Source organism: Periplaneta americana, chromosome 2 (assembly GCF_040183065.1).
Source record: "Periplaneta americana isolate PAMFEO1 chromosome 2, P.americana_PAMFEO1_priV1, whole genome shotgun sequence".
In the NCBI taxonomy this organism is placed as follows: domain Eukaryota; kingdom Metazoa; phylum Arthropoda; class Insecta; order Blattodea; family Blattidae; genus Periplaneta; species Periplaneta americana.
The window spans coordinates 196052020-196077198 of record NC_091118.1 but is presented as its reverse complement, the minus strand read 5'-3'; the positions used below and the strand labels follow the sequence as shown (position 1 = coordinate 196077198).

Genomic DNA, 25179 nt, shown 5'->3' with positions numbered 1-25179 from the left:
TTACACCACCTTAGATGGCGTTATTGTAATTTTGAATCTCGTTTATCTCATTAAATATGTCCCATCAAAATTTTGTATGGAATAAAAATTATCGGAAATTATTTTTAAAGAAACTTTTGTTATGTAATATTTTTCATGAAAATTAATAATAAGGGAGATATTTCGATTTATTTAATTCAGGCTTCCTTATAACCCCCCCCCTTTTAAATAAAATATTTTGAATGTCATATAGCCTAAATTCTAAGTTACAACGAACTTAATTTATATTCCAATTTTCATATAAATCGGTTCAGCCATTATCACGTGAAAAGGTAACAAACATACAGACAGACAGACAGACATACAAACAAACAAAAATTTCAAAAAAGCTATTTTCGGTTTCAGGGTGGTTAAATATATATGTTAGGACCAATTATTTTTGGAAAATCGAAAATTACAGAAAAATTTCGGCTACAGATTTATTATTAGTATAGATTTTATATGAGGCTTGTAGTTGCAAAATCAGATACATCACTTTTTTTTTTTCTAAAATGAGTTAATGTTGTATTTCATGTCTTCATATGATTCTACAACTGCCATAGCACTGTTATGGTCCAAAGCCAGATACATCACATGGATTTGTATGATGAAAGAATAGTATTGGTTGCAAATCTTTTTTTTTTTCAATTTATTGATCGATCAGCGCATTTAACGCTATACAGATCATTTCTAAAAATTATAAATATAATATATGACACTGAATTGAGGGCAGCCTAGATTGGGCTCCTCAATGAACAAAAATAATTTTTAATAAATAATTGTTTACATAGGTTGGTGTGATGATGAATTTTGATTATAATATGAGGTCCATTGGAAGTCGGCTCTTGATTCTGGTGGGAAATGTGGACTTCTTTCCGAGAGAGTAATGGACGGCGCCTGGAACATTTTCTAGGTTGTCATAGAACTTCTTAGCTTGTGAATGAATTGCAAATCCTTGGTTTCTTGCAAACGTTTTTCCTTCATTCTGAAAAATTATGTTTTAGTGATGTATCTGATTTTATAACTAAACGCCTCATATGATAGTTTGACATTGCATATTCAGTGTTGTGTTGATTTATGCAATTATGGTTCTCACAACAGTGGTGAAGATGTTCATTGCCGAGCATTATTTCCGGTCATACGGAGTACTGAAATTACAAACATACTCTGAAAATCAAGATAAGTCATTATAATATGCAAGGCGACATAAGACTGATCCCGTACGTCGGAACTTCTCGACAATAGCTAACATTGTTGTGTTATTTGGTGCCGCATTGTTAAATTGGTCCTGGTACTGCTCTATAGCGTGGCGCAAGCTCTTCCCATTCTGACGCCCCATTCCGTATGACCGGAAATAATGCTCTGTTGTGAGAACCATAATTGCAGAAATCAACACAACACTGAAATATATTGAACTATCTTACTTACTTACTTATAAATGACTTTTAAGGAACCCGAAGGTTCATTGCCGCCCTCCATCGGTCCCTATCCTGTGCAAGATTAATCCAGTCTCTACAATCATATCCCACCTCCCTCAAATCCATTTTAATATTATTCTCCCATCTACGTCTCGGCCTTCCCAAAGGTCTTTTTTCCCTCCGGTTTCCCAACTAACACTCTATATGCATTTCTGGATTCGCCCAAACGTGCAACATGCCCTGCCCATCTCAAACGTCTGGATTTAATGTTCCTAATTATGTCAGGTGAAGAATACAATGCGTGCAGTTCTGTGTTGTGTAACTTTCCCCATTCTCCTGTAACTTCATCCCGCTTAGCCCCAAATATTTTCCTAAGCACCTTATTCTCAAACACCCTTAACCTATGTTCCTCTCTCAAAGTGAGAGTCCAAGTTTCACAACCATACAGAACAACCGGTAATATAACTGTTTTATAAATTCTAACTTTCAGAATATGTTGAATTATCATATAAAATAAATAAATAAATAAATATATAAATAAATACTTGGTTGCCAGGAAAACATAGACAGCAGATGAGCGATAATTTCAGTATTGTTTTGTCGCATACAGTATTTTCATGAAAATGTATAATTTTGTGTTAATGACGGAGAAAATCAGTTTTCTCGAAGCAGCTGTAACAGTTCCGTTAAAATTATGTAAGACTGCTAACAACGTATTGTACTTTAAACCGGTAGTTAGCCAATGTCAAGTACGTTACAGTTGATGGGTACTCGATCAATAATGACTCATAAGTAAATAATTAAACAAAAGTCCTTAAAAGTAAGCCTATAGTAATGCCAAAAATATAGTAACTTATAAGTAGGCTAATATTTTCTACCAATACGGAAAATATTGGAAAGCCAGGTTTAAGATGATGAATCAGATGGACAATTGATTTTTTTTTGTTAATGTTTCATGTCATTAGAGAAATAAATATTTTATACCAATAATTATATATATATATATATATATATATATATATATATATATGTGTGTGTGTGTGTGTGTGTGTGTGTGTGTGTGTGTGTGTGTGTGTGTGTGTGTGTGTGTGTGTGTGTGTGTGTGTTGCGTGTGCGCGTGCGTACGTGCGTGTGAGGAAGGAGAAAGACCTAAATTATTACCAAATTAAACATACAGTATTTTATTATTACCTTTTATTACTCCTTGTCTGGTAATACAGTAATGTTGCGTCATCTTCGTCATTACCTCTTCCGCCGAGTAAACACGCAAGTAATATAATAGGCTTACATAGTCCTTGCGATGGCTGAGTCGTCTAGACCTTCGTTTTGTCACACAGGCGGTCCGGGTTCGAGTCCCGGCCTGGTCTGGTATGGAAAAATCCTTAGTAACACGTGAGGCGGACAAGATAGCAGAGTTTCAGGTCAACCAGAAGATTCAACAGACGCTGTGCCGTGATTCCCCTACAGGTGTCATCTACCCATCTATCTGGTAGAGCTGTTTAAGATCCCAGGGAGTCGAAGGGGCTTCTACAACGAACTACGACAGACCAGGAATCTGGTAGCTCTGTGTAGCTCCTTCGGACAGGTGGCACCATGTTGAATCGCGGTATCTACAGTGCTGCTATCTCCAGCTTAATATAGAATACAGCGGGACGTGGTATGTGATTTGCAAACAGATGCCATGGATCTGAGGAGGCTATGGAATATCAAGAGAGAGACTCCGTCAGATTTGGATACAGTAGATGAATCGATAAAATGCCACCAAGCAGTGAACCACATACTTACAGAAATGCGGTACTAAGGGCTTAATCATCGCACAATAAGCCTCAGGCTGTCGTACAAGCCTTCGAACCCTACTCACAAAATAATAATAATAATAATAATAATAATAATAATAATAATAATAAAACCCTACGCGAAAGTTCGGTGGGTAGATTCCGAAGTAGGCAACTCCGATCGTCTTTAGATGATCTCCCTCCGTGTGTTTCTAACCTGTAATCTGTGAACGCTATGGAATCTTATAAATAGAGATCGGACATTGCCCTTTTTTATTTCTGTGTAGATAAGTTATGAACTACAACGTCTTGAATTAGTTTTTCGATTAGATAGGTGTGACACCAAGTGGACTACTCCCACTGTTACAAGTGTTCCGAAATAAATGCTGTTATCAAGATTTTATAAGATAAGTGAATTATGTTCATGTAAGTTGGAATCTGAACACATGATATAATTTGTATATACTCGTTGAATTTTTATTATTCATAGTTATTTTTTATAAATATTTAATTTAACAGTTTCCAGAAATTAATTAGGATGATAATTTACAATAATTGAATGCCAAAATTGTTTGATGTTAAAGTAATATAAAGTTACTTACGGAGATGATGTTCGTCCACCGCTCTTATATTAGTTGTATTACACATTTCCTTATATGTTACATATCTATTCATACTCAAGCATTTTTATCAAATTACTTTTTCCTTGTATTATCTGTTTTTTTCACATTCTAATACTAGGTCTATATGGAACGCATCTTCTCTCATGTCGCAAAGGGGGCAGATATTCTTCTCTACGTTACCCCTCCTGATTTTTCAATTTCCATATTTCTAGCCTCCACCAAGCTAAGCCCATCCTCTCTTGTGATTATCGAGAAAGTTCTGTTTTATCTAAGTCTTTGTATGGTGCTTTTATTTTATAATTAATTGTACTGTAAGATATCTCTTTATTTGATGCTTCTTTTGTTTCGGTGCCTTTTCTGTTTATTCGCTTGTTCGTTTCTAGCTATAAAGGTGCGTACACACTTAGCGAACGAACAACGAACGAACGACAAACGATTGCCTTCGCTGATTGAAATCGGTACGTGTGTACGTCGCAGCAAAGGCAAACCGATAGTTTGATTTGCTTTCGGAAGTGATCCGTCGCTTGTCGGTACATCAAAGGAAGTTGGTATTCGTTGTGGACGGGATTTGCCACTAGTTAGTAGTTCGTAGCAGAACGCAGCGCTTAGTTCAATTTCACTAACAGGATATCGAAACTGGAGTGGGCGGAAGACACTGTTATAAATCTTATTAATGCATATAGGGAGCAGGAAACTTCATGGAATCCCAAGCATCCTACATACCGCAATAAAGTAAGAAAACATGATGTTTGGGAACCTATTGGAAAGACGTTTAGCTGCAAGATAGGCGAGTCAAACACGTGCAAAATTTGAAAATTATTTTTGTTTGTTTATTTTCAGTGGATACATGTTTGTTGTTTATTGTAGGGAGCAGAAGTCAAAAATAAAATTGAAATTGAATCCCTACTGACATCATTCCGGAGGGAAAGACAGAAGTCCATAAAATATCTGGAATGGGGAGTTATGAAGTGTACGAGTCACCTTGGTTCGCGTATAAACATATGTCGTTCCTTTTGGACAAATTCACGCCCACAAAAAACAAAGTTCCAATCTTGTGCACACAAAATAAATTATTGGCACTGAAAAGTGTCTTTTCGTAAGCATGATGCGCATTCGACAAACATAAACAAATCTCTCTTTGTAGTATTTTAAGATAATTATTGTCAGTGAGGTATCCGTGTACTGAAACTGTCCCCTGTCTTGCAGTCGTAACTTAATAAAATCTTCCAGTTCCTCAATTATAGTCGTACATACTTCTGGAACAATCCTGGTAATTAGCTGTTTCGACACTTTGAATAAATACATTAAACTTGTATACGAATTTCTTGTAGCGAGATATCGAAGTGTTAATGCTAGTCTTTCCTGAATAGGTATTGCTTCTCGCCAGCCTGTGTCTTTCTTGGAAATTTTTGGCCCTATTTTGCACAGTAATACATATTTCGAAGTCTTTCTGAAATGCGACAGAAGTTGTGAAACTGTCCCGATTCCATCCGACGTAAATCGTGAAGCAAGTCAGTGCCTCTAATATTGATTGCGACTTTCGTAGAGTGGCGTCTGCCACCATCGCCTTTTGTTTTTTAACTTTCTTTTTGTTAAACTGCCTATAATAACAACGGCTGCACTTGCTATAATTATATTTTCGTCTGCCTTTATTGCGGATAATGAGCGAATGTGAATGTTTTCTGACAATTTGTACGTTGCTCCAAACAGCGAACGAACAACGAAATTTTACTTCATCATTCGTTCGTTGTTCGTTCGCTAAGTGTGTACGCACCTTTAGTCGCAGGATTCACTTTTTTTTATTTTTTTTTTAATTTCGACCGGCCAGAGGCCGTTTTCCAAAGTTATCTATTTTTGTTTTCTGTTTGTTTACCTTTGTTTCCTTTATACTAATACAATCACAACACCCATGACCGAGGCGGGACTCGAACCCACAACCCTTCGGACCAAGCCGTGCCCCTACCGCTTGAGCCATCCGGGCCGGCAAACTCCAGAAGTATTGTTTTGTTTATAGAGTTTAGAAAAAGTAGACCCGCTTCACAACATTTTCCTCCTTTCTCACGTACAAGCTCCGTAACTCGGTGTTAAACACCATATCTTGTCACTCACCCCTATCTCGTAGTGCAGTCGATATGACGCAAGTAAATTGTGGAACTTATCTCACCTGGAGTTAATCAGTTACGGCTGCAGATTACTACGGCTTTGGCATATGTCAACAGCATTTGGTTTTCAGCCTCTTGTTCTATGGAGCGATGTCAACTTAGCGAACTCGTTGAGTTTTGATAGATCCTAGACGTACCGGCTGACGATGAGCAGAAGACAACCTTGGGAGAGGGGCCAAAAGGTATGGAAAGTTTCATAGGTTGTCAGACAATGTCAATATGTGAATGATGATCGGACTTTGAGCTAAGAAATCGCGTGAAGCTAATGAGGTGAAATTTGAACTGTGATGAAGTGTGGAAGAGAACATAGCTGGTCTGGTGTCTGTGAGCATGGGGACGTATCTGCTGCATGGTGAGGCAAAGGAAGAAGAGTGTGTGAATTGTTCCAGAAAGTAAGGTCTTTCTTACGTATAGGGTGATTTTAACGAGATTATGGTATTTATCGAAGTACGCATATTCCTGAGGATTATTTAGTGAAACAATTTGTGAACATGGGTTATGTACTATATATAATAATAATCTACAATAAGGGAATCCAGACTTGAGTTTTCTACATTTTCAACAAATGAATCGGTTATTGTTGAAAGGAACTAAGGCCACTTTTTAAAGTTTTGAGATAATCGAAAAAAAAACTGTTTTTTGGATAATCTATCGAAGATTAAACCAAAATATATTGTACACATATATTTCATGTGTACAATATATTTTGGTTTAATCTTCGATAGATTGTCCACAAAACAGTTTTTTTTCGATTATCTCAAAACTTTAAAAAGTGGATTTAGTTCCTTTCAGCAATAACCGATTCAAATATATATTTTTATTTCTTATTTTTCTCTGGAAATATTGAAGATACCTCCATGAAAATTTACCATAGTACTGTAAATATACATTGAAAAGTACATTGAAATTGATTGAATAGTTCACAATAAAAACCTTAATTCTGGACATAAATGTATACAAAAATTAAAACAACGTTACATTTAAGCATCATTATCTCGGAAACCCATGGAGCTACAGCTATAAAATTTTGCATGGCATTTGAGAACGATAAAATCTTAATTAATGCCAGTTTTTGTTTATATAGCTGCAAAAATGTGCATTTCAGAATTAATTTTTATTTATTGAATTTATTAATTAATAATTATACAATTTCATTAATTAATTTTTCATGTAAAATGATCTCAGTAGTAGTCATTTTTAGGCACAATATAATTTTCTTCTCATTCTTGATACAAGAAAATGAGAAATTCTCCCACGTGATTAATATATCTAGAGATATTGGTACTTTAAAGCAACGTTGTTTTAATTCATCTTAAATTTTTATGTAGAATTAAGATCTTCACCGTGATCAAACTATTTAACCCGATAGTCTTACTTTAATTCCATGGTCCAGAGGAAAATTTTTAATTTGGGACTCCACTTGCGTTGACACTCTAGCTCCATCTCACTTGCCGAATACCTCCAGACGCGCAGCGTCTGCTGCTGAATTAGCCGTGAAGAAAAAAGTCAATAAATATACACATCTTTTAGACAATTATATCTTTATCCCCTTTGCTGTGGAGACCTTCGGTCCTTGGGGTCATATCGCTAAAGTTTTGGTATTTCAAATCGGCAAAATTCTGAACTCCATTACTGGTGGTCGCCGTTGCACTAATTATTTGCGTCAACGCGGAAATGCAATGAGCGTTTTAGGTACTCTTTCCGAATCCAGCCCTTTTTTTTGTTTGGACGTCTTCCTTCTTTAAAATTTAACAAGTATTCTGAGTGCGTAAGTTTATTTACTATAAATAAAATTGTTATAGTGCGAGTAATACTAAAAATATGTGAAGTGAAAATGTTTATGGTTCTTTGGTGACCTTATTTTTTGTTTAATTTTTAATTGCAATTTACGTGATACCCAAATGCTAAAATACGCGATAACAATAAAAAATGTTAGACTTAGATGTAATTGCACCAAATTAATGTAAATTATGTCGATCGTAACAATTGTTATTGTCATGTAAACCAATATTGTCATGTACTGAATTGTAAACTGCAAATTTGTATTATAATTTTTAGGATATTTAAATGTACTTTTCAACTCTATTATTCTAAATTTACATAAAAAATATTACATGCAGATATCGTTCATATTTTCAGGAAGAAAAAAAAATAAAAAGCATATACTATGTTGAAAATGTAGAAAACTCACGTCCGGGTTTCCTTAAAAAAGGAGTACAAATGGGGAAAATATGTCTTTCTGGAAATGTAAGGTTTTAAACAATGGTTAAGGACACTTTAAGAAATGGATTGTGAGCGAGCTGCAATTCTTTGACACTGTGTTTATTTTTCCCATCATGCGAAGTATGAGAACGTATTAATGATGCTGCAAATTATACGTATGTATGTTTTGAATTTTTTTTACGAAAAACTCGTTTTCAACATTTATCATACCGAAAGAAAGAGTGGTTTTGGGCATACCGTATATGTGTACGCACCGGTTAAACCTATTAAGTAGGCCTATCACTTTAGAATGTGACTAGTCCCATAGCACAGTTCGCAGCAAGGTTTCGTAGCAGTTGAGCAGGGTCGCCCAAGATGTTAACCTTGGCGTAGTGAATGGTGAGCATCGCAATCCTTACATGTCAAGGGAAATGAGTCCATAGACTTACAGTGAGTGACTGAATGCCGGAATTAACTGCCCAGAAGTCCTCGATGGCATGCGTAAACCAAGGCTCCGATTTGCGAATGCTTAAATTTGTAGAATGCCGAAATATACATATGGGTGGGCGATTATGTAGTCCATTTGTTGTATTTAGAGCTCATTCTGACATTGTCTTAGTTCCTTAGGAAAATCACGGGCAGAATGAGCTACCTCTATTTAGTAATGGAAACTGTGATGACTAACCTCACTGTTATGCCAGTGAAAACGCTAAGTAGAGTTTGATGGGTGTTTGATTAGTGACGAGTTGACCCACTACATTCAAAAGTAGCTCCTCTGGTAGTGATCAGTAGACCTCGGATGTTCAGGCAAATGCCTATTTTTTCCCCTGAAACTGAAAACAAAATATTAAATAAATTATTTGCCATATGTATACCCTAGAGTCAATTTGATGAAGTTTTGCAGTGCCGAAAAATGCCTTTTTCTGTACTATTCTGCCTTAAAGTGCCTATTTTAGAGATATTCTTCTGTATATTTAATTCTTATTCAATTTTTTCTCCATTTATTTTCAACTTGAGGTAGCGTGCAAATTAATCCGAAAAACGTAATTACTTATGCAAAAACACTCAAACGGGATTAAAAAAAAGTATCTAAGACATACCACAGTAATCTATGTGGCCTCCCTTGTTCCTAATAACAGCTCTGAGACGATTTGGCATGGATTCCACTAATTTCCCACAAATATTCTTCATTTCTTCATCGCGAAACCATACACCAATGAGGGCAGAAATCATCTTCTCCTTTGTAGAACAATCCATTTTTTGCATTCTTCTTTTGAAAATTGGCCACAAGTTCTCAATGGGGTTGATGTCGGGTGAGTTGCCTGGCCAGGGGAGTACCTGAATATTCTTCTTGTTGAAGAATTCTGTAGTTTTTCGAGACGTATGGCATGGTGCCAGGTCTTGTTGGAACATACCTCTGCCATCCGGAAATGATTTTTGCAGCTGGGGTACGATTCTGGTTTCCAATAAGTGAATATATTTGTCAGAATTCATCATTCCCTTGATAGGTAATAATGCTCCAGGCCCTTCATGTGTAAAACAACCCCAAAACATTACTTTAGGGGGGTATTTGGGTGCTTGTTGGAGATGAGCTGCTGTTACTTTTTCGGATCCTTTCCGTACGTAAGAAACACGGTGGCCGTGGACCTCGAAATGAGACTCATCGGAAAAAAGTACATTCTTCCAGTCATTCACTCTCCAGTGTTGATGTAATTTTGCCCACATTAAGCGTTTTTTTGCACATAACAGGGGTTAGCAGTTGCTTCTTAATAGGCTTACAAGCCCTTCGTCCAGCTTCCAAAAGCCCACGCCGCACTGTTGTGACGTGAATATTCGCCCCAGTGGTAGCCATTAACTCGCGGGTTAAGTCGACAGCAGTTAGTCTAGGATTTAATTTACTTTTCCTGACAATTAAACTATCATCTGCAGGTGAAGTGTTCCTTTTCCGGCCACAGTTTCCTTTTTTCTGGGGTGTGATGGATCCAGTCTCCCTGTATCGTTTTAAGATCGAATTAACAGTAGCCAAACCGATGTGACATTCTGCAGCAATTTGCCTCTGTGTCATAGAAGAATGCTCTGCTAATGTTATAATTTTAGACCGTTTTCGTGGAGTTGTATCCATTTGTGAAGACGACAGAATGTACACAGGATTGCAGTATTAAGTCTTCAACACAACTGAAATGCTTATAAGTACAAAACGACAGGCAAAATGTCACATATTATAAAAAAATAATGACAGACCTTCAACAATGGAATTACACGTACTACAGATGTCAATTAAAGCGGTATGAGCAGCTTTGAGACCCACAATGATAGAAAATGTAAAAATATGTCGTGTTCGGATTAATTTGCATGCTACTGTATATTTCTCACATAGAGGAAAAACAGAGAACAACACGCAACACCACAAGATTTGAAACTTTTCAATATTTCAAAGTTCAGATATGCAGCTATGGTATCAGTGGATGTCGAACTTCCTTTTTTCTGCATATAAACTATTGTTTTAATCAGCAAGAGCATAGCTTACATCCCACTAATTTAGAAATGATTTCTGTAATTCTTTGCCATGCCGAGTATAGCAGACAGAACGAACAGGAATGAAAGTATTAAGGAATTAGGTACAGCTTACAGCAATAAAATTTTTGGAAATATTCATAATTTTTTCCTCCATTACTGTATCCTGTACAACAATGAAAATTTGTATGTGTAAAATACTGTCATTCTGCTATATGAAAAAAAAAAATATATATATATATATATATATATATATATTTTTACGATTTAAAAAAATTATTCTCTTAGACTCTTCAGACAATTGCATCAACCATTTTAAAATCTTCATTGAACATCATCAATCACCATCTCTATTCACCTTTATAATATTCAATGCATAGTATTTATCTATACTAATACTGAATCTGTTGCCAAAATTTTTCTGGTAATTTTCGATTTTCCAAAAATAATTGGTGTTAACATGTATAATTAACCATCCTGAAACCGAAAATCGCTTTTTTGAAATTTTTGTTTGTATGTCTGTCTGTTTGTCTGGATGTTTGTTACCTTTTCACGCGATAATAGCTGAACCGATTTATATGAAAATTGGAATATAAATTAAGTTCGTTGTAACTTAGATTTTAGGCTATATGCCATTCAAAATACTTTATTTAAAAGGGGGGTTATAAGGGGGCTTGAATTAAATAAATCGAAATATCTCGCTTATTATAGATTTTCATGAAAAATATTATATAACAAAAGTTTCTTTAAAAATAATTTCCGATAGGTTTTATTCTATACAAAATTTTGATAGGACTGATATTTAATGAGATAAATGAGTTTTAAAATTACAATAACAACGCCATCTAAGGCGCTGTACTGAAATAAAAACAAATGACTTCGTCTATAAGGGGCCTTGGACAACAACAATCGAAAGCTATTAAACATAGCCTAAGAGAATGTTTCTGTGCTTGTATGAAGTAGTATTGGAAGCTAATTAATTGTTTAATTATTATTTCACCATTGGAAAGTGTAGTTTCTCTAGATGGACATTCTACAATGTTATTACAGTAACTTCTGAAACATATAGCAAGTAATATAAAGTATGCACATTAAAACTAAATGATATATCAATCTTCATTAAACTATGGTTGCATGTAATAACAATTAAAAAACATGTTAAAGGAATTGTCATTGCACCAAATGAGTGTCTCTGGATCAAAATGACCGCATTTTAATTATTTAAATACGATTTAAATTAAGTAACATATTAAACGATTTATCCTTCTATCAAACACGAATGTTCCCTGGATCAAACGTCCTATTTTAATTATGTAATTACTTTATATTTATTTCTAACAGGTGCAGCGGAGCGCACGGGTACGGCTAGTTTTCAATAAATTTTTATCGTTTTGATAGCTACCACATCTTGCCGCAGAATATATATATTTTTTAATTTCATTATGTATTTTTTTAACATTAATTTACATTTTCTTTTTCGTTCATTTGAATTGATTAGGATGCCGCTATTTTAAATCCAAGATTTGGATGGCTATCATTTCGATTGTCTCTCTATAGTTTTTTTTTTTTTTTTTTTCAAAATGTTGGCAGTTCACTGTGCAGTGATGAAGCGTTTCCCTCATAACTCATAAACTTGTTAACTTTTTCGTGTTCTCTCTCTTTTATTTTATTGCTGAAACTCATGTTTACAATACCATGCTCTTTCAACTACATTCCTTAATAAATAATATATATATATTTTTTTATTTTGTGTTAGAAGAAAATTCTGATATTCGACCAGTTTTTAAAACGAATTTATTTTTTATCATGCAATCTATCAAAGGTAGAGAAGTGATCTTGCATCATATTGTAGATATGACATGCATAAATACACATAAAAAATTTCATCACAAAATGTTGATTAGTTTTTGAGTTATGTGGGAAACGTTTCATCACTGCACAGTGAACTGAATTTTGGAAAAAAAAAAAAAAAAAAATGTAAATAACTTTTTTTAAATTGTAAAAATGCTTTTTTCATATAGCAGAAGGACAGTGTTTTACACATACTAATATTCATTATTGTTCAAGATACAGTAATGGAGGAAAAAAAAAGTTGACTATTTCCAAAATTTTACTGCTGTAAGCTGTACCTAACCCCTTAAACAAAAAGGGAAGTTAATTATTTCGTTGTCTTGTTAATATTTGAAGTAAAGTGTTTTTGTAGGCCTGTATTTTTAGTCATGAATGTAATTGATCAAAGGTTTATTCAGTGCTTATTTTGATTCTTTGGTGCCCATTTTGTTAACATAAGTGCCTATTTTGTATTTATATTATGCCTAATTTTTGCGCCTAAAACATCCGCGGCCTAGTGATCAGTCATAAGCAGAAATTCAAATCTCGTAGCTCAGTTGGCAGACAACCGGCTACGGACGGGCAGGGCCTTGGTTCAACCCTTGTTTGTTAGGATTTTCTCGTTGCCAAAACTTCCAGAACGGTCCCTATGTTCACTCAGTCTCCTATCAAATTGAGTACTGGATTTTTCTCGGCGGTAAAGACGGTCGGAGTGTGGTACCGTCCACGCAATTCTAGTGCCAAGCCATGCCCCCCAAGCGCCTTCATGGCGTGTATACCTTTTGTAATTCCATTTGTATTGAGCAGACATTCTGTGTAGCCTCTGCTTTATTTTGAGATGTACTTAAGAAAGGAACCAATTTGGGACGGCGAAGTGGGATGCTGGCTATCATAGAAGAAATACCTCTCATTTTAATCTTAGTCATGTATTTTGTGATATTATTTTGAGTTCTTAGAAGTAGTGCCACAATACTGAACCGGTAACATCGATATATGAATAAATTATGTTTTATGTATATTTGTATAAAAGTAATTTTACTACATGCATGCACTTAATCCCTTAGGGCCGTATTCATAGACATTCTTAGCGCGGGCTTCCGGTGGCTGATCAGCGAACTAACGTTTTTCGTATTCATAAACCAGTGTTAGCGATATCATATCATATGAATCCTGTACAAGTAACCAGTCGTTAGCCGGGGCTAGTTTAGCACACTCGTAGCGCGGGCTACCGAAATGTCTATGAATAGCACCCTTAGAATTTATAAATTATGCAAAATAGAGTACTTTTCGGATTGATAAAGAATGTCCTTTGTGTGTTCTTTAGAAAACGAAACTTCATTTTCATATTTGGGTGCCTAGTAAAAAGATTTCATTTAGCTGTGTATGTGTTTTGAATAAGATAATCAACATAAACTATGAAGCAAATATCTTTCGCATTACGAAAAGGATATAAATTGTCGCAAAACACTAACACATACGAGAAAATCGCGTCAGCTTCGTGACTCAAGTTTTTTATATGTTGTCTGGGGAGAGGTTCTAGGAGGCTACATTACGTAAGACGCTGTTAAGGATGAAGAGGACGGAATGGAGTAAAGTGCATACATGCACATACAGGCTGTTCCAGGAAAATTGTGCAAAAATTAAACAGGATGTAAGGGATTTTCTAATGAACATTTTGATACGGGAAACCTAGGGTCAGAGAAGCAAGCTTAAAGAGATACGGGCTTATTCATGTCTACCACTATTGTTGTTTTCTGGATTATTTACAGCTAATATTAAATGTATTTATTTACATTTTGATTTTACATTATTTACAGTTATTACTGTACATTACCATATCATTGACAAACCTGAGTTAACGTGCCATATTGTACCTCACAACAGTTGCATTTTCAAATCATTGTGGAGAATGGACTGCGAAATGCCTAAAAAAGTAGCCACATCATCTGTTGACTCTGTGGTCTCGTCTGAATTCTTGTGCAACTCGACTCTCATTTCTTCCGTCTTCCTGAACGTGGATCATCATCCGTTGAAAGACGGCCACTTTTGAAGCGCTTGTGCCACTCATACACTCGGGTCCGAGACATTGCTTCTTCTTCATACACTCGGCGCATGAGTGCCAAAGTCTCAGTAAATGTTTTACCGAGTTTAACACAAAATTTAATGTTACCTCTCTGTTCTTTCAAGCTCATTTTACCACATATACCTACACCTTCACTAAACGAAGCTGAGAGCTGCATTGTATTTCGATTGGTTTCCGGCTACGTTAGTCTTCCCCATTCTCATGCTCAGCCGCACTAATTCTATACGCTTGGAAAGTAGGTCACATACCACACGAACAAGGCAGAGAAGTTGCCTATAGAGCAAGGCGTTGGCACCCGAAGTTCCGATACTTTCTGACTATACTACAGGGACATCATTTTATTTTTACTAACATTTTTAATATTAACTTGCCTATACCTCTGGATCAACGTCGTTTGCTATCTCCTTCCACGACTGGAGTTCGATGATGCTAGCGTAATGTACAAACATATCACTTTCCTAGGTATAGGAGGGAAGAAAAATAGTTCATCCATTTACGTAAACTAGGAAATATTGCGCTTTTGAGTTTGATCATTTCCATTAGGTTTTTGTTTAATCAAAATACAGTACAGTATTAACAATGAGTGTTTTTACTCACGAACTGAGCTGTCCATGTGGACGTATTCATTATGCAGTGTATATTATACTGTCTACAGCACATTAGCGTACAATATAGAGAATGAAGTTAAATTAAAAAATAATCATACTATGGATATTTAATCACATTTTTTAAAACGGTGGCCGTTCATTTCGATACAGGCTTCAGTTCTTTTTTGCATATTATCGCACTATAGTCTATTGTATGTAATTCCAATTACCAGTTTTGTCCTTCGTACTAGTAACTCATGTTGAAATAATTCTGTACATGCTCTATAAAAGATTACCTTACGTACTGTAAATTCAATCTTAACTTCTCCCCGATCCGAAAAGATAAAATTACTCAGACATGCTATCTACTCTCCGTCCAAGTGGTAATGTCGCAGGGACGTAGAAAGGGAGGAAATCACGTGACATTTAATTACTTAACGAGGGCCTTTTATTTAAGTTATTTTAAGCAGTTGTATAATATTACGTAGACGTCCAATTCCTAACAGAAATCAATGTTCTCAGAAAAGAGCTAAGACAGCCCAGTCACTAGCTGGCGAATAAAAGCTGATGGGGGAAACCGGGATACGACGTAGGCAAATTGACGACAGTACCTGTGTGAAAATGATTCAATATTGAAAGCTCTTTCGTCACTGGAAAATGCGAACATATTTTTGGAACGTACTGTTTACTATGACCGTAAGGCTACTATGACTGTATATGCGGTCTTGGATCTGTGTGGAGGACGGTTGAACGTCATTAGTAGAAGGGGTACAATAAAACTTGAAGTAAAAATAAAATGATGTCCCTGTAGTATTATAGCTACAGAGCCGTTCAATGAATAATGTTTATTGAAAATACTGTATTCGTTTTCACTGCAACAACAAGGATTATATAATAATGTAATGTAATATAATATATAAGGTGGGTCAAAAGTCGCTTTCCCCAATATTCGTTCTTAGGTTTCATGCTTGTATGTATGTATGTATGTATGTATATATATATATATATGGCATAAATTGCATAAATGAATAGCTGGTGTATTAAGTAGTGCGTCAATTGTTTTTCAGATGTCATTTCTTATTATTATTTTGTTTTATTGTGTTGGGTTGCATCTATATATGCAAATGAAATAACTGCTAGTTTTTTTGCAATGAATCTTAAATTGACCACAGAACAACGTGTTTTTATGCTACAATGTTGGTGGAAGCACAATAAGAACATAGCATTGGTGATAGCAGACTTCGAGACAAGATTTCCTGATGTTCAATCACGCCATCACGCCAAGTGATTAGAAACTTGAACAGACGACTTGAGTAATCGAGGAATGTTATGTTCTGCCATCTGTAAGTCAATGTGTGAATGTTGTGAATTGTGTATCCAGATACAGGGCCTCCATTTTGAACGAAATCTGTAAAGGAATTTATAGTCAAATGTAAATTCAGTGTAATTAAACGTAAGGGAGTGTTTGGGGAAAGCGACTTTTAACCCACTCTGTATAATATAATATAATATAATATAATATAATATAATATAATATATAATATAATATAATATAATTTAATACAATACAATATATAATTTGAATTGGTAATGGAAATTACGGAAAAATGGCTGAATGGAAAGACTTTCACAAAAAAATGTACACACATACATACACCCTACACGTATGTCTTTCCAAGCCACCGACATAGTTTAGGCGGCAGGGCGTTTGACTGTTGATTCGGAGCTGCGTGAGTTAAATTCCCGCTTGGCTGATTACTTGGTTGAGTTTTTCCGAGGTTTTCCCCAACTATAAGACGAATGAGAGTTAATCACATTGCGAATCTTCGGCCTCATCTCGTCAAGTACCATTTCGCTGTCACCAACTTCATCGACGCTAAATAAGTCAGTAGTTGATACAGCGTCGTTAAATAGCATACTTAAAAAAAGGCTTTCTATTTCTACAATCACTCTAGCCAGAGTCAAACATAATGAAAACACTCTTGTCGGAACGTTATTGTTCATAAAAAGAACCGGTTCGATATACCAGAGCCTGACTTATCAGTTCACTTTGGGCCAGTTTTTAGTTCACTTTTAATTAGTCAGATTATCCCAGGTCCGAACATTAACATATTGTGACATCCATATAATGCGTAAATGGTCTTTCTACTCCTTGTTTTCGATGTGATTAAGAGCCTTTTGTAATATTAAGAACATTAATTAAATTTTGTGTATTTTCGTCTAATCTATACTAATAATAAATCTGTAGCCAAAATTTTTCTGATAATTTTCGATTTTCCAAAAATAATTGGTGTTAACATGTATAATTAACCGTCCTGAAACCGAAAATCGCTTTTTTGAAATGTTTGTTTGTACGTCTGTCTGTCTGTCTGGATGTTTGTTACCTTTTCACGCGATAATGGCTGAACGGATTTCGATGAAAATTGGAATATGAATTAAGTTCGTGTATTTTCGTCTAATCTATACTAATAATAAATCTGTAGCCAAAATTTTTCTGATAATTTTCGATTTTCCAAAAATAATTGGTGTTAACATGTATAATTAACCGTCCTGAAACCGAAAATCGCTTTTTTGAAATGTTTGTTTGTACGTCTGTCTGTCTGTCTGGATGTTTGTTACCTTTTCACGCGATAATGGCTGAACGGATTTCGATGAAAATTGGAATATGAATTAAGTTCGTGTATTTTCGTCTAATCTATACTAATAATAAATCTGTAGCCAAAATTTTTCTGATAATTTTCGATTTTCCAAAAATAATTGGTGTTAACATGTATAATTAACCGTCCTGAAACCGAAAATCGCTTTTTTGAAATGTTTGTTTGTACGTCTGTCTGTCTGTCTGGATGTTTGTTACCTTTTCACGCGATAATGGCTGAACGGATTTCGATGAAAATTGGAATATGAATTAAGTTCGTGTATTTTCGTCTAATCTATACTAATAATAAATCTGTAGCCAAAATTTTTCTGGTAATTTTCGATTTTCCAAAAATAATTGGTGTTAACATGTATAATTAACCGTCCTGAAACCGAAAATCGCTTTTTTGAAATTTTTCTTTGTACGTCTGTCTGTCTGTCTGGATGTTTGTTACCTTTTCACGCGATAATGGCTGAACGGATTTCGATGAAAATTGGAATATGAATTAAGTTCGTTGTAACTTAGATTTTAGGCTACATGGCATTCAAAATACGCTATTTAAAAGGGGGGTTATAAGGGGGCCTGAATTAAATAAATCGAAATATCTCGCTTATTATTGATTTTTGTGAAAAATGTTACATAACAAAAGTTTCTTTAAAAATGATTTCTGATAAGTTTTATTCTTTGAAACATTTTGATAGGACTGATATTTAATGAGATAAATGAGTTTTAAAATTAAAATAACTGCCATCTAAGGCCGTGTAATGAATTAAAAGACAAATGACTTCGTCTATCCGGGGCCTTGGACAGCAACAATCGAAAGCTATGAAAGATAGCCTACAGAGAATGTTTCTGTGTTTGTATGAAGTAATGTCGGAAGCTAAATTAACCGATTTGTATAATTAATTATTATTTCACCATTGGAAAGTGTAGTTTCTCTAGATGGACATAATGCTATAATGTTATTACAGTAAATTCTGATATAATATAATTTAAGTTATTTGAAGGGTTCAGAACCATAGTGGGCCAAACGCCATTTACTGAATACGTAGAAAACAAGGATTAAAATTAAGTTATTACCATAATTCAATGGAAACTTATAACAAGTAAAATAAAATATACACATTAAATCTAAATGATGTCAATCTTCATTAAACTATGGTTGCCTGTAATAAAAATTAAGAAACATGTTAAAGGAATTGTCATTGCACCAAGTGAGTGTCTCTGGACCAAAATGATCGCATTTTAATTATTTGGATGCAATTGAAATTAAGTAACATATTAAACGATCTATCCTTCTATCAAACACGAATGTTCCCTGGATCAAATGTCCTATTTTAATTATGTAATTACTTTATATTTATTTCTAACGGGTGCAGCGGAGCGCACGGGTACGGCTAATAACATTAATATAATTAATAATTATCTATGGATTTTTTTACAGGATTTATGCAACATAAAATATTATTGTAAGTTACATATATAGTAATATTTAATTAATGTAAATAAAAATAAAAAATAGCTCTATGTCAGGCACTAACGAATAGTTTTAGCTATAAAACAGTGAAAAAAAATGTGGCTCTATCTTAAAAACTGCATGCGCTATCATGTTTCAAGTTGCATGTCAAAATTATAAACAAAATAATTTTTAAAAACAATTTAGACATAATTTCAAGGGATCTGTTCACTCCATTCTCTTTCTGGTACCATTCTCAATTGTATAAAAATTTTACTGAGCAAAATTATACAAGACAAATTTTTTTGTATGTAAAGATGTACATATACTGTACCTTAACTGTTTGTATCAGACTCTCAGTGCAATTTTAGGAAGTTGCTGGGTCACAAGTCGTCGTTTCCGTTACTAATAATGCCAGCAAAACAAAATGAAAAGGTTGCGTGCCTGAGAGAAACATTACGGAGTAATGACTAAAATTGGTTCCTGGCTTCATTTTAGTAATGGTCGAGATTGACTGCTCTTAAGACAAAATACGGTAACAATATGCATATATTAGACTTTAAACGGCTGCTCTGTATTACCGGCTTACAGTCTTCTGCTCCGTTCTGTTGAAGGTCTCGGCTTGTTTCAGACCTTCATTACATGTGTGTCTTGATCTGCCCCTCTTACGCCTTCTCCGTGGCACGCATATTAGTCACTTTCCCACTCCATATTACCTGTCCTAACCTCCTAAAACCCCCCTTTTCTCATCACCTTCACTGAGTTCCCTTAGCATCTATCCATATCCTGTTCTCACATGGTAGGCCTGCCTTCTATTCTGAACACACTAGCTTTCCTCACGTAGTTCATTTCACGTAGTATTCTGGTTATTCTCATTCAGTAACGTAGTGATAAACATTTTTAATAAATAAACTACACCTATAATAATAGGCGTACTTATGTCAGCTGGTTGGCGTAGTTGGTATAGCGCTGGCCTTCTATGCCCGAGATTGCGGGTTCGATCCCGGGCCAGGTCGATGGCATTTATGTGTGCTTAAATGCGACAGGCTCATGTCACTAGATTTACTGGCATGTAAAAGAACTCCTGCGAGACAAAATTCCGGCACACCGACGACGCTGGTATAACCTCGGCAGTTGTGAGCGTCGTTTAATAAAACATAACATAAAAGTATTATTAATACTTACGGCTTTTAGAGAACCCGGAGGTTCATTTCCGTCCTCACATAAGCTGCCACCGGTCCCTATCCTGAGCAAGATTAATCCAGTCTCTACAATCATATCCCACGTCCCTCAAATCAATTTTAATATTATCCTCCCACCTACATCTCGGCATCCCCAAATGTATTTTTCCCTCCGGCCTCCCAACTAACACCTATATGCATTTCTCTACGAGCTACATGCCCTGCCCATCTCAAACGTCTGGATTTAATGTTCCTAATTATGTCGGGTGAAGAATACAATGCGTGCAGTTCTGCGTTGCATACCTAAAATAATAATAATAATAATAATAATAATAATAATAATAATAATATATTTATGGCTTTTAAGGAACCCGGTTGTTCATTGTCGCCCTCACATAAACTCGCCATCGGTCCCTATTTTGAGCTAGATTAATCCAGTCTCTACCATCATATCCCACCTCCCTAAAATCCATTTATATATTTTGCTGTGGTCGTGTCAGAGAATCAGTCCAATTCCGAGGCTTATTTTGAGGTTTTGTAACAAGCTGGTTTTTTACGTTGATGGGTTGTTAGCCCGTCGCCCCCAACCTCCAAGCTGGAGGACCACCCCTTACATAGTTTTACATAGAATAACAAAGGGGAAAAAAATGAAAACATATCAGTATTTTAATTTAATTATCACAAGTTTTCTATAACTAGAATGTTGCACAGTGTACACACACTTGTGACTAGGATTTTTCTGTAATGCAAGTTAGTTCCTGTCCGAGCCTACCACGTAATAGGCCTATTTCCTTGTCCCTATGCACGGTACTTCCATCACCAATCTTATAATAACATGCGTATCTTAATGTATGGTCTCTTCAAGTTATGTCATGGCTACGAACGTGCGTGAGTCTCTGCATAGAGGGATTTGTAAACAGGGGATCAAGGTCAGCAGCAGGCATGAAAGGGAAGTAGCATAAAAGAGGAAGCTAATCTCTGGGAACATCGCTTCGATTGTCGTCTTCTTCTTGTATCAAGACCTACTTGTTAAGACTTTTACCCACAGCCTTAATAAATGTTGATGAATTCAAATGAAGGATAAATACATTATACATAGGCCTAAGAAGTTTGTTTTGTGTAGACTTGTCGACGTCTTTCACAATGTTGCAAATACAATGCTCTGCAAGATGATGAGGTGTTGCTCATATTCGAAAGCAATTCCCACCGGAGGAAAACGACAGAACCCTTAAGGAAGAAAATAAATATCGCTTATTTATCTGTAGGATTTATGTTCAGTCGGTCATAGTGTACGAAGGAAAAGAGGCTCTGTATAGGAGTTCCACCGCGAAGACTATAGCCGGATGTTCGAATACCACTTAGGACATAATTTGTCATTATCTGAGGTGCAGGCAGGGCGCAGTGTTGACTTAATATCACGGGAGAATCGCGACGTGTCTCTGTAGTACCTTAACATTGAGGAACATCGACGTTTGGCAGGATAAAATGAGAAAACAAAACGAGTAAGAAAGACTGAGAGAAAATGGAAATAAAAAGTGACTGGGGATTTGAGGAATTCCTGTGATTGCACGTAGCTCTTGACGTCTAATGTAGGCCTGTACAGGAATTGGGGTAATGGATATAATGTAATATAATATAATATAATATAATATAATATAATATAATATAATATAATATAATATAATAATAATAATAATAATAATAATAATAATAATAATAATAATAATAATAATAATAATGGTTTATTTAACCTGGCAGAGTTAAGGCCATACGGCCTTCTCTAATACTCAACCAGGAGTAAAACTGCGTTACAAAAAACACTACAAATTTACAAAGTACACTACAATTTTACACACAAATCTGAATAAGATAATACTAATAAAATGTAAACAACAAGTAAGTAGAAATCAGACATAATATATAACATACAGAAAGAAAGGAGAAAGCATAACAAATTTGTGAACAGTAGGTCAAAAATAACTGAGACTTAGGCCTACAAAGTATAAAAAAATAAGACAATTAATAATAATAATAATAATAATAATATAAGAATAGTGGTAATAATAATAATAATAATAATAATAATATAAGAATAGTGGTAATAATAATAATAATAGTAATAAAATAGTGCAGTACAAAGCATACAATGAATACAGTATTTTTAGGTACACACAGTAAGGAAAATTATGATTATATATAGCTCAACTTATCACATTATAATACCATTATCGAAAAATATGAAAAGAAAAATATAAAATAAGTTAAATATCACTAGAACATAAAAAAATGTGAGTACGTGGAAACATGCAATACAACACTTGTCATAATAGTAAGTTAGTTTGGCACAGGGGAAGAACGTGATAATTATCAATTTTCTGTTTTAGATGTCATGTAATAGCTCAGGTAGTGTAGGTTTGTGTACTTTCACTGTACAGAATAACAACTTGAGTAGTCCAAAACATTTTGAAGAAAGATAACCCAAAGACAGTAGGATATAATGAGTCTTGAAACATCTAACTTGCTGTCCTGTAAAAACAGTAAAACGTAATTTATCAAGTTTCCCCTGTATACTCTTCAGTTGATAAAATTTGTTGTAAGATTTAAGTAGGCCTTTGTGTAATGAATGAAATGAAATAAGCTATAACAAGAAGCAAATAATAATAATAATAATAATAATAATAATAATAATAATAATAATAATAATACATTAAAACACAATGCATCTTACTCTTAAGAAGACAAGTAAATAATTACTTTTCAGCTACAGACAGTTAACAATTAACTGGTATGCTGTATAACACATGATATTATATACAGCAAATTATTATTTATCCATATGTATGCAATGCCAACTTTATTAACTTTCTGTAGTTACACATGTATTGTAGACTTTTCTGTTAGCGTCCATGTCAAAGCACATCTGAGTAACATTGTTTTTAAAAATATATGGTAATCTCTCCAGGGTTACAATAAAAAATTCTTTCAAATTGGTTATGTATAAATAATATGCGGACTGCCCTTGTACATAATAATGAACTCGTTTACAGTGTTGTTTTGCCATAGACCGCTATACATGTATAGAGGGCTGTGCATTTTATCGGATGTGACGTAACCATTTCCATGCAACCGAAGTCGGATTTTCGCTCCAAAGATTCTTTTTTTCTGGTAGTGTAGGCATAGATTAATTAATATAGACGTTACATGTTAAAATCAGAATTAAATAAAAAGTGAAGAACGAAAATAAAAATCGAAGACAAAATAATATATATACAGAAAAACGGAAATAAAAAAGTGAAGAATGAAAAATAAAAAGCAGAAAGAAAGATGGACAGAAAAACGGAAATATGGAGTCAAGAACGAAAATAAAAAAAGAGAAAATTGACAGGAAATCGAAATAAAGAAGTGAAGAAAGAAAATAAAAAGCAGAGAGGAAGATGGACAGGAGAACGAAAACAAAAAAGTGAATAACGAAAATTGGACAGGAAAACAGAAATAAAAAGCGAAGAGCGGAATTACACAGCAGAGAAATAAATAAAAGCAAAGGAATAAATCATAAGTGATAAAGAAAGATAACTCTCTAATTAAACAAAAGTATAAGAAAGGAAGAAAAAATAAAAGAATTGAATCATAGGAAGGAAAAGAAAAAATTGATTTGATTTGAAAGCGAAAGAAAATCTAAAAAGTCTTACAAGGCGCACATTTTTCTGGACTTTTGACATGCTTGAAGCTGCACCAGCAGACAACTTAGTTTGAGTTTGTGCTTTCTAAAGGCTGGTTCACAGTAAACCGGGAACGGAAACGAGAACGAGAACAGAAATAATATTTAAATACATTTATTTTAACATTATTTCCATTCTCGTTCTCTTTTCCGTTTCCGGCTTATTTTGAACCAGCCTTAGCCGAGAACAGAGTCCGCTTCAACCGGAAATGAAAATAAAATGAGTAAATACTGAACTCAGTTTGTGAGATTTGAATGGTGACTACCTGTGGAGCGACAGTGCTTAACGCGTGTTTTCAGACTAAGTGAGCGATGGAAGAAGAGACGACGTTGTTTTGCATTACGTAACTACGTACCCTGCAGTAATGTTAATTAGTATATTGTCGTAGAAAATATGCGTTGCACGAGGTACACAAACCTCATTTGCATTTAACTCATGTTTAAAGTCGGTTTTCTTCAGATTGCGCTTTAAAATTACCCTGGAGGTTTACATTACATTACATTACATTACATTACATTACATTACATAGCCCGAAAGAGCAGAAGCTCGTGCTCGGGCGCAGTTCAGTCTACTTATATAAAATTGGAGTGTATTAATTCAGCACAATCTATACTAATAATAAATCTGTAGCCAAATTTTTTCTGGTAATTTTCGATTTTCCAAAAATAATTGGTGTTAACATGTATAATTAACCATCCTGAAACCGAAAATCGCTTTTTTGACATTTTTGTTTGTATGTCTGTCTATCTATCTGTCTGTCTGGATGTTTGTTACCTTTTCACGCGATAATGGCTGAACGGATTTCGATGAAAATTGGAATATAAATTAAGTTAGATTTTAGGCTATATGGCATTCAAAATACGTTATTTAAAAGGGGGGTTATAAGGGGGCCTGAATTAAATAAATCGAAATATGTCGCTTATTATTGTGTTACATAACAAAAGTTTCTTTAAAAATAATTTCCGATAAGTTTTAT

General features: G+C 34.7%; 1 protein-coding gene across 8 annotated transcripts in view; it reads left to right on the top strand.

Moving 5' to 3' along the window:
* LOC138694995 (inositol 1,4,5-triphosphate receptor associated 2-like) overlaps positions 1 to 25179 on the top strand; it is an 89728-nt gene that overhangs the window by 15185 nt on the left and 49364 nt on the right. For 2 of the 8 annotated variants that reach the window (XM_069819261.1, XM_069819253.1), the window contains exon 1: positions 6282 to 6348. The exons of 2 other annotated variants lie outside the window; for them this stretch is intronic. In XM_069819261.1, coding sequence (XP_069675362.1) covers positions 6327 to 6348 — 22 coding nt within the window. In that variant the 5' untranslated portion in view covers positions 6282 to 6326. Of the gene's footprint in view, positions 1 to 6026; positions 6179 to 6281; positions 6389 to 25179 lie in introns of those variants that run through there. 4 more of the 8 variants (XM_069819260.1, XM_069819256.1, XM_069819257.1 and 1 more) reach the window with 3 other exon arrangements.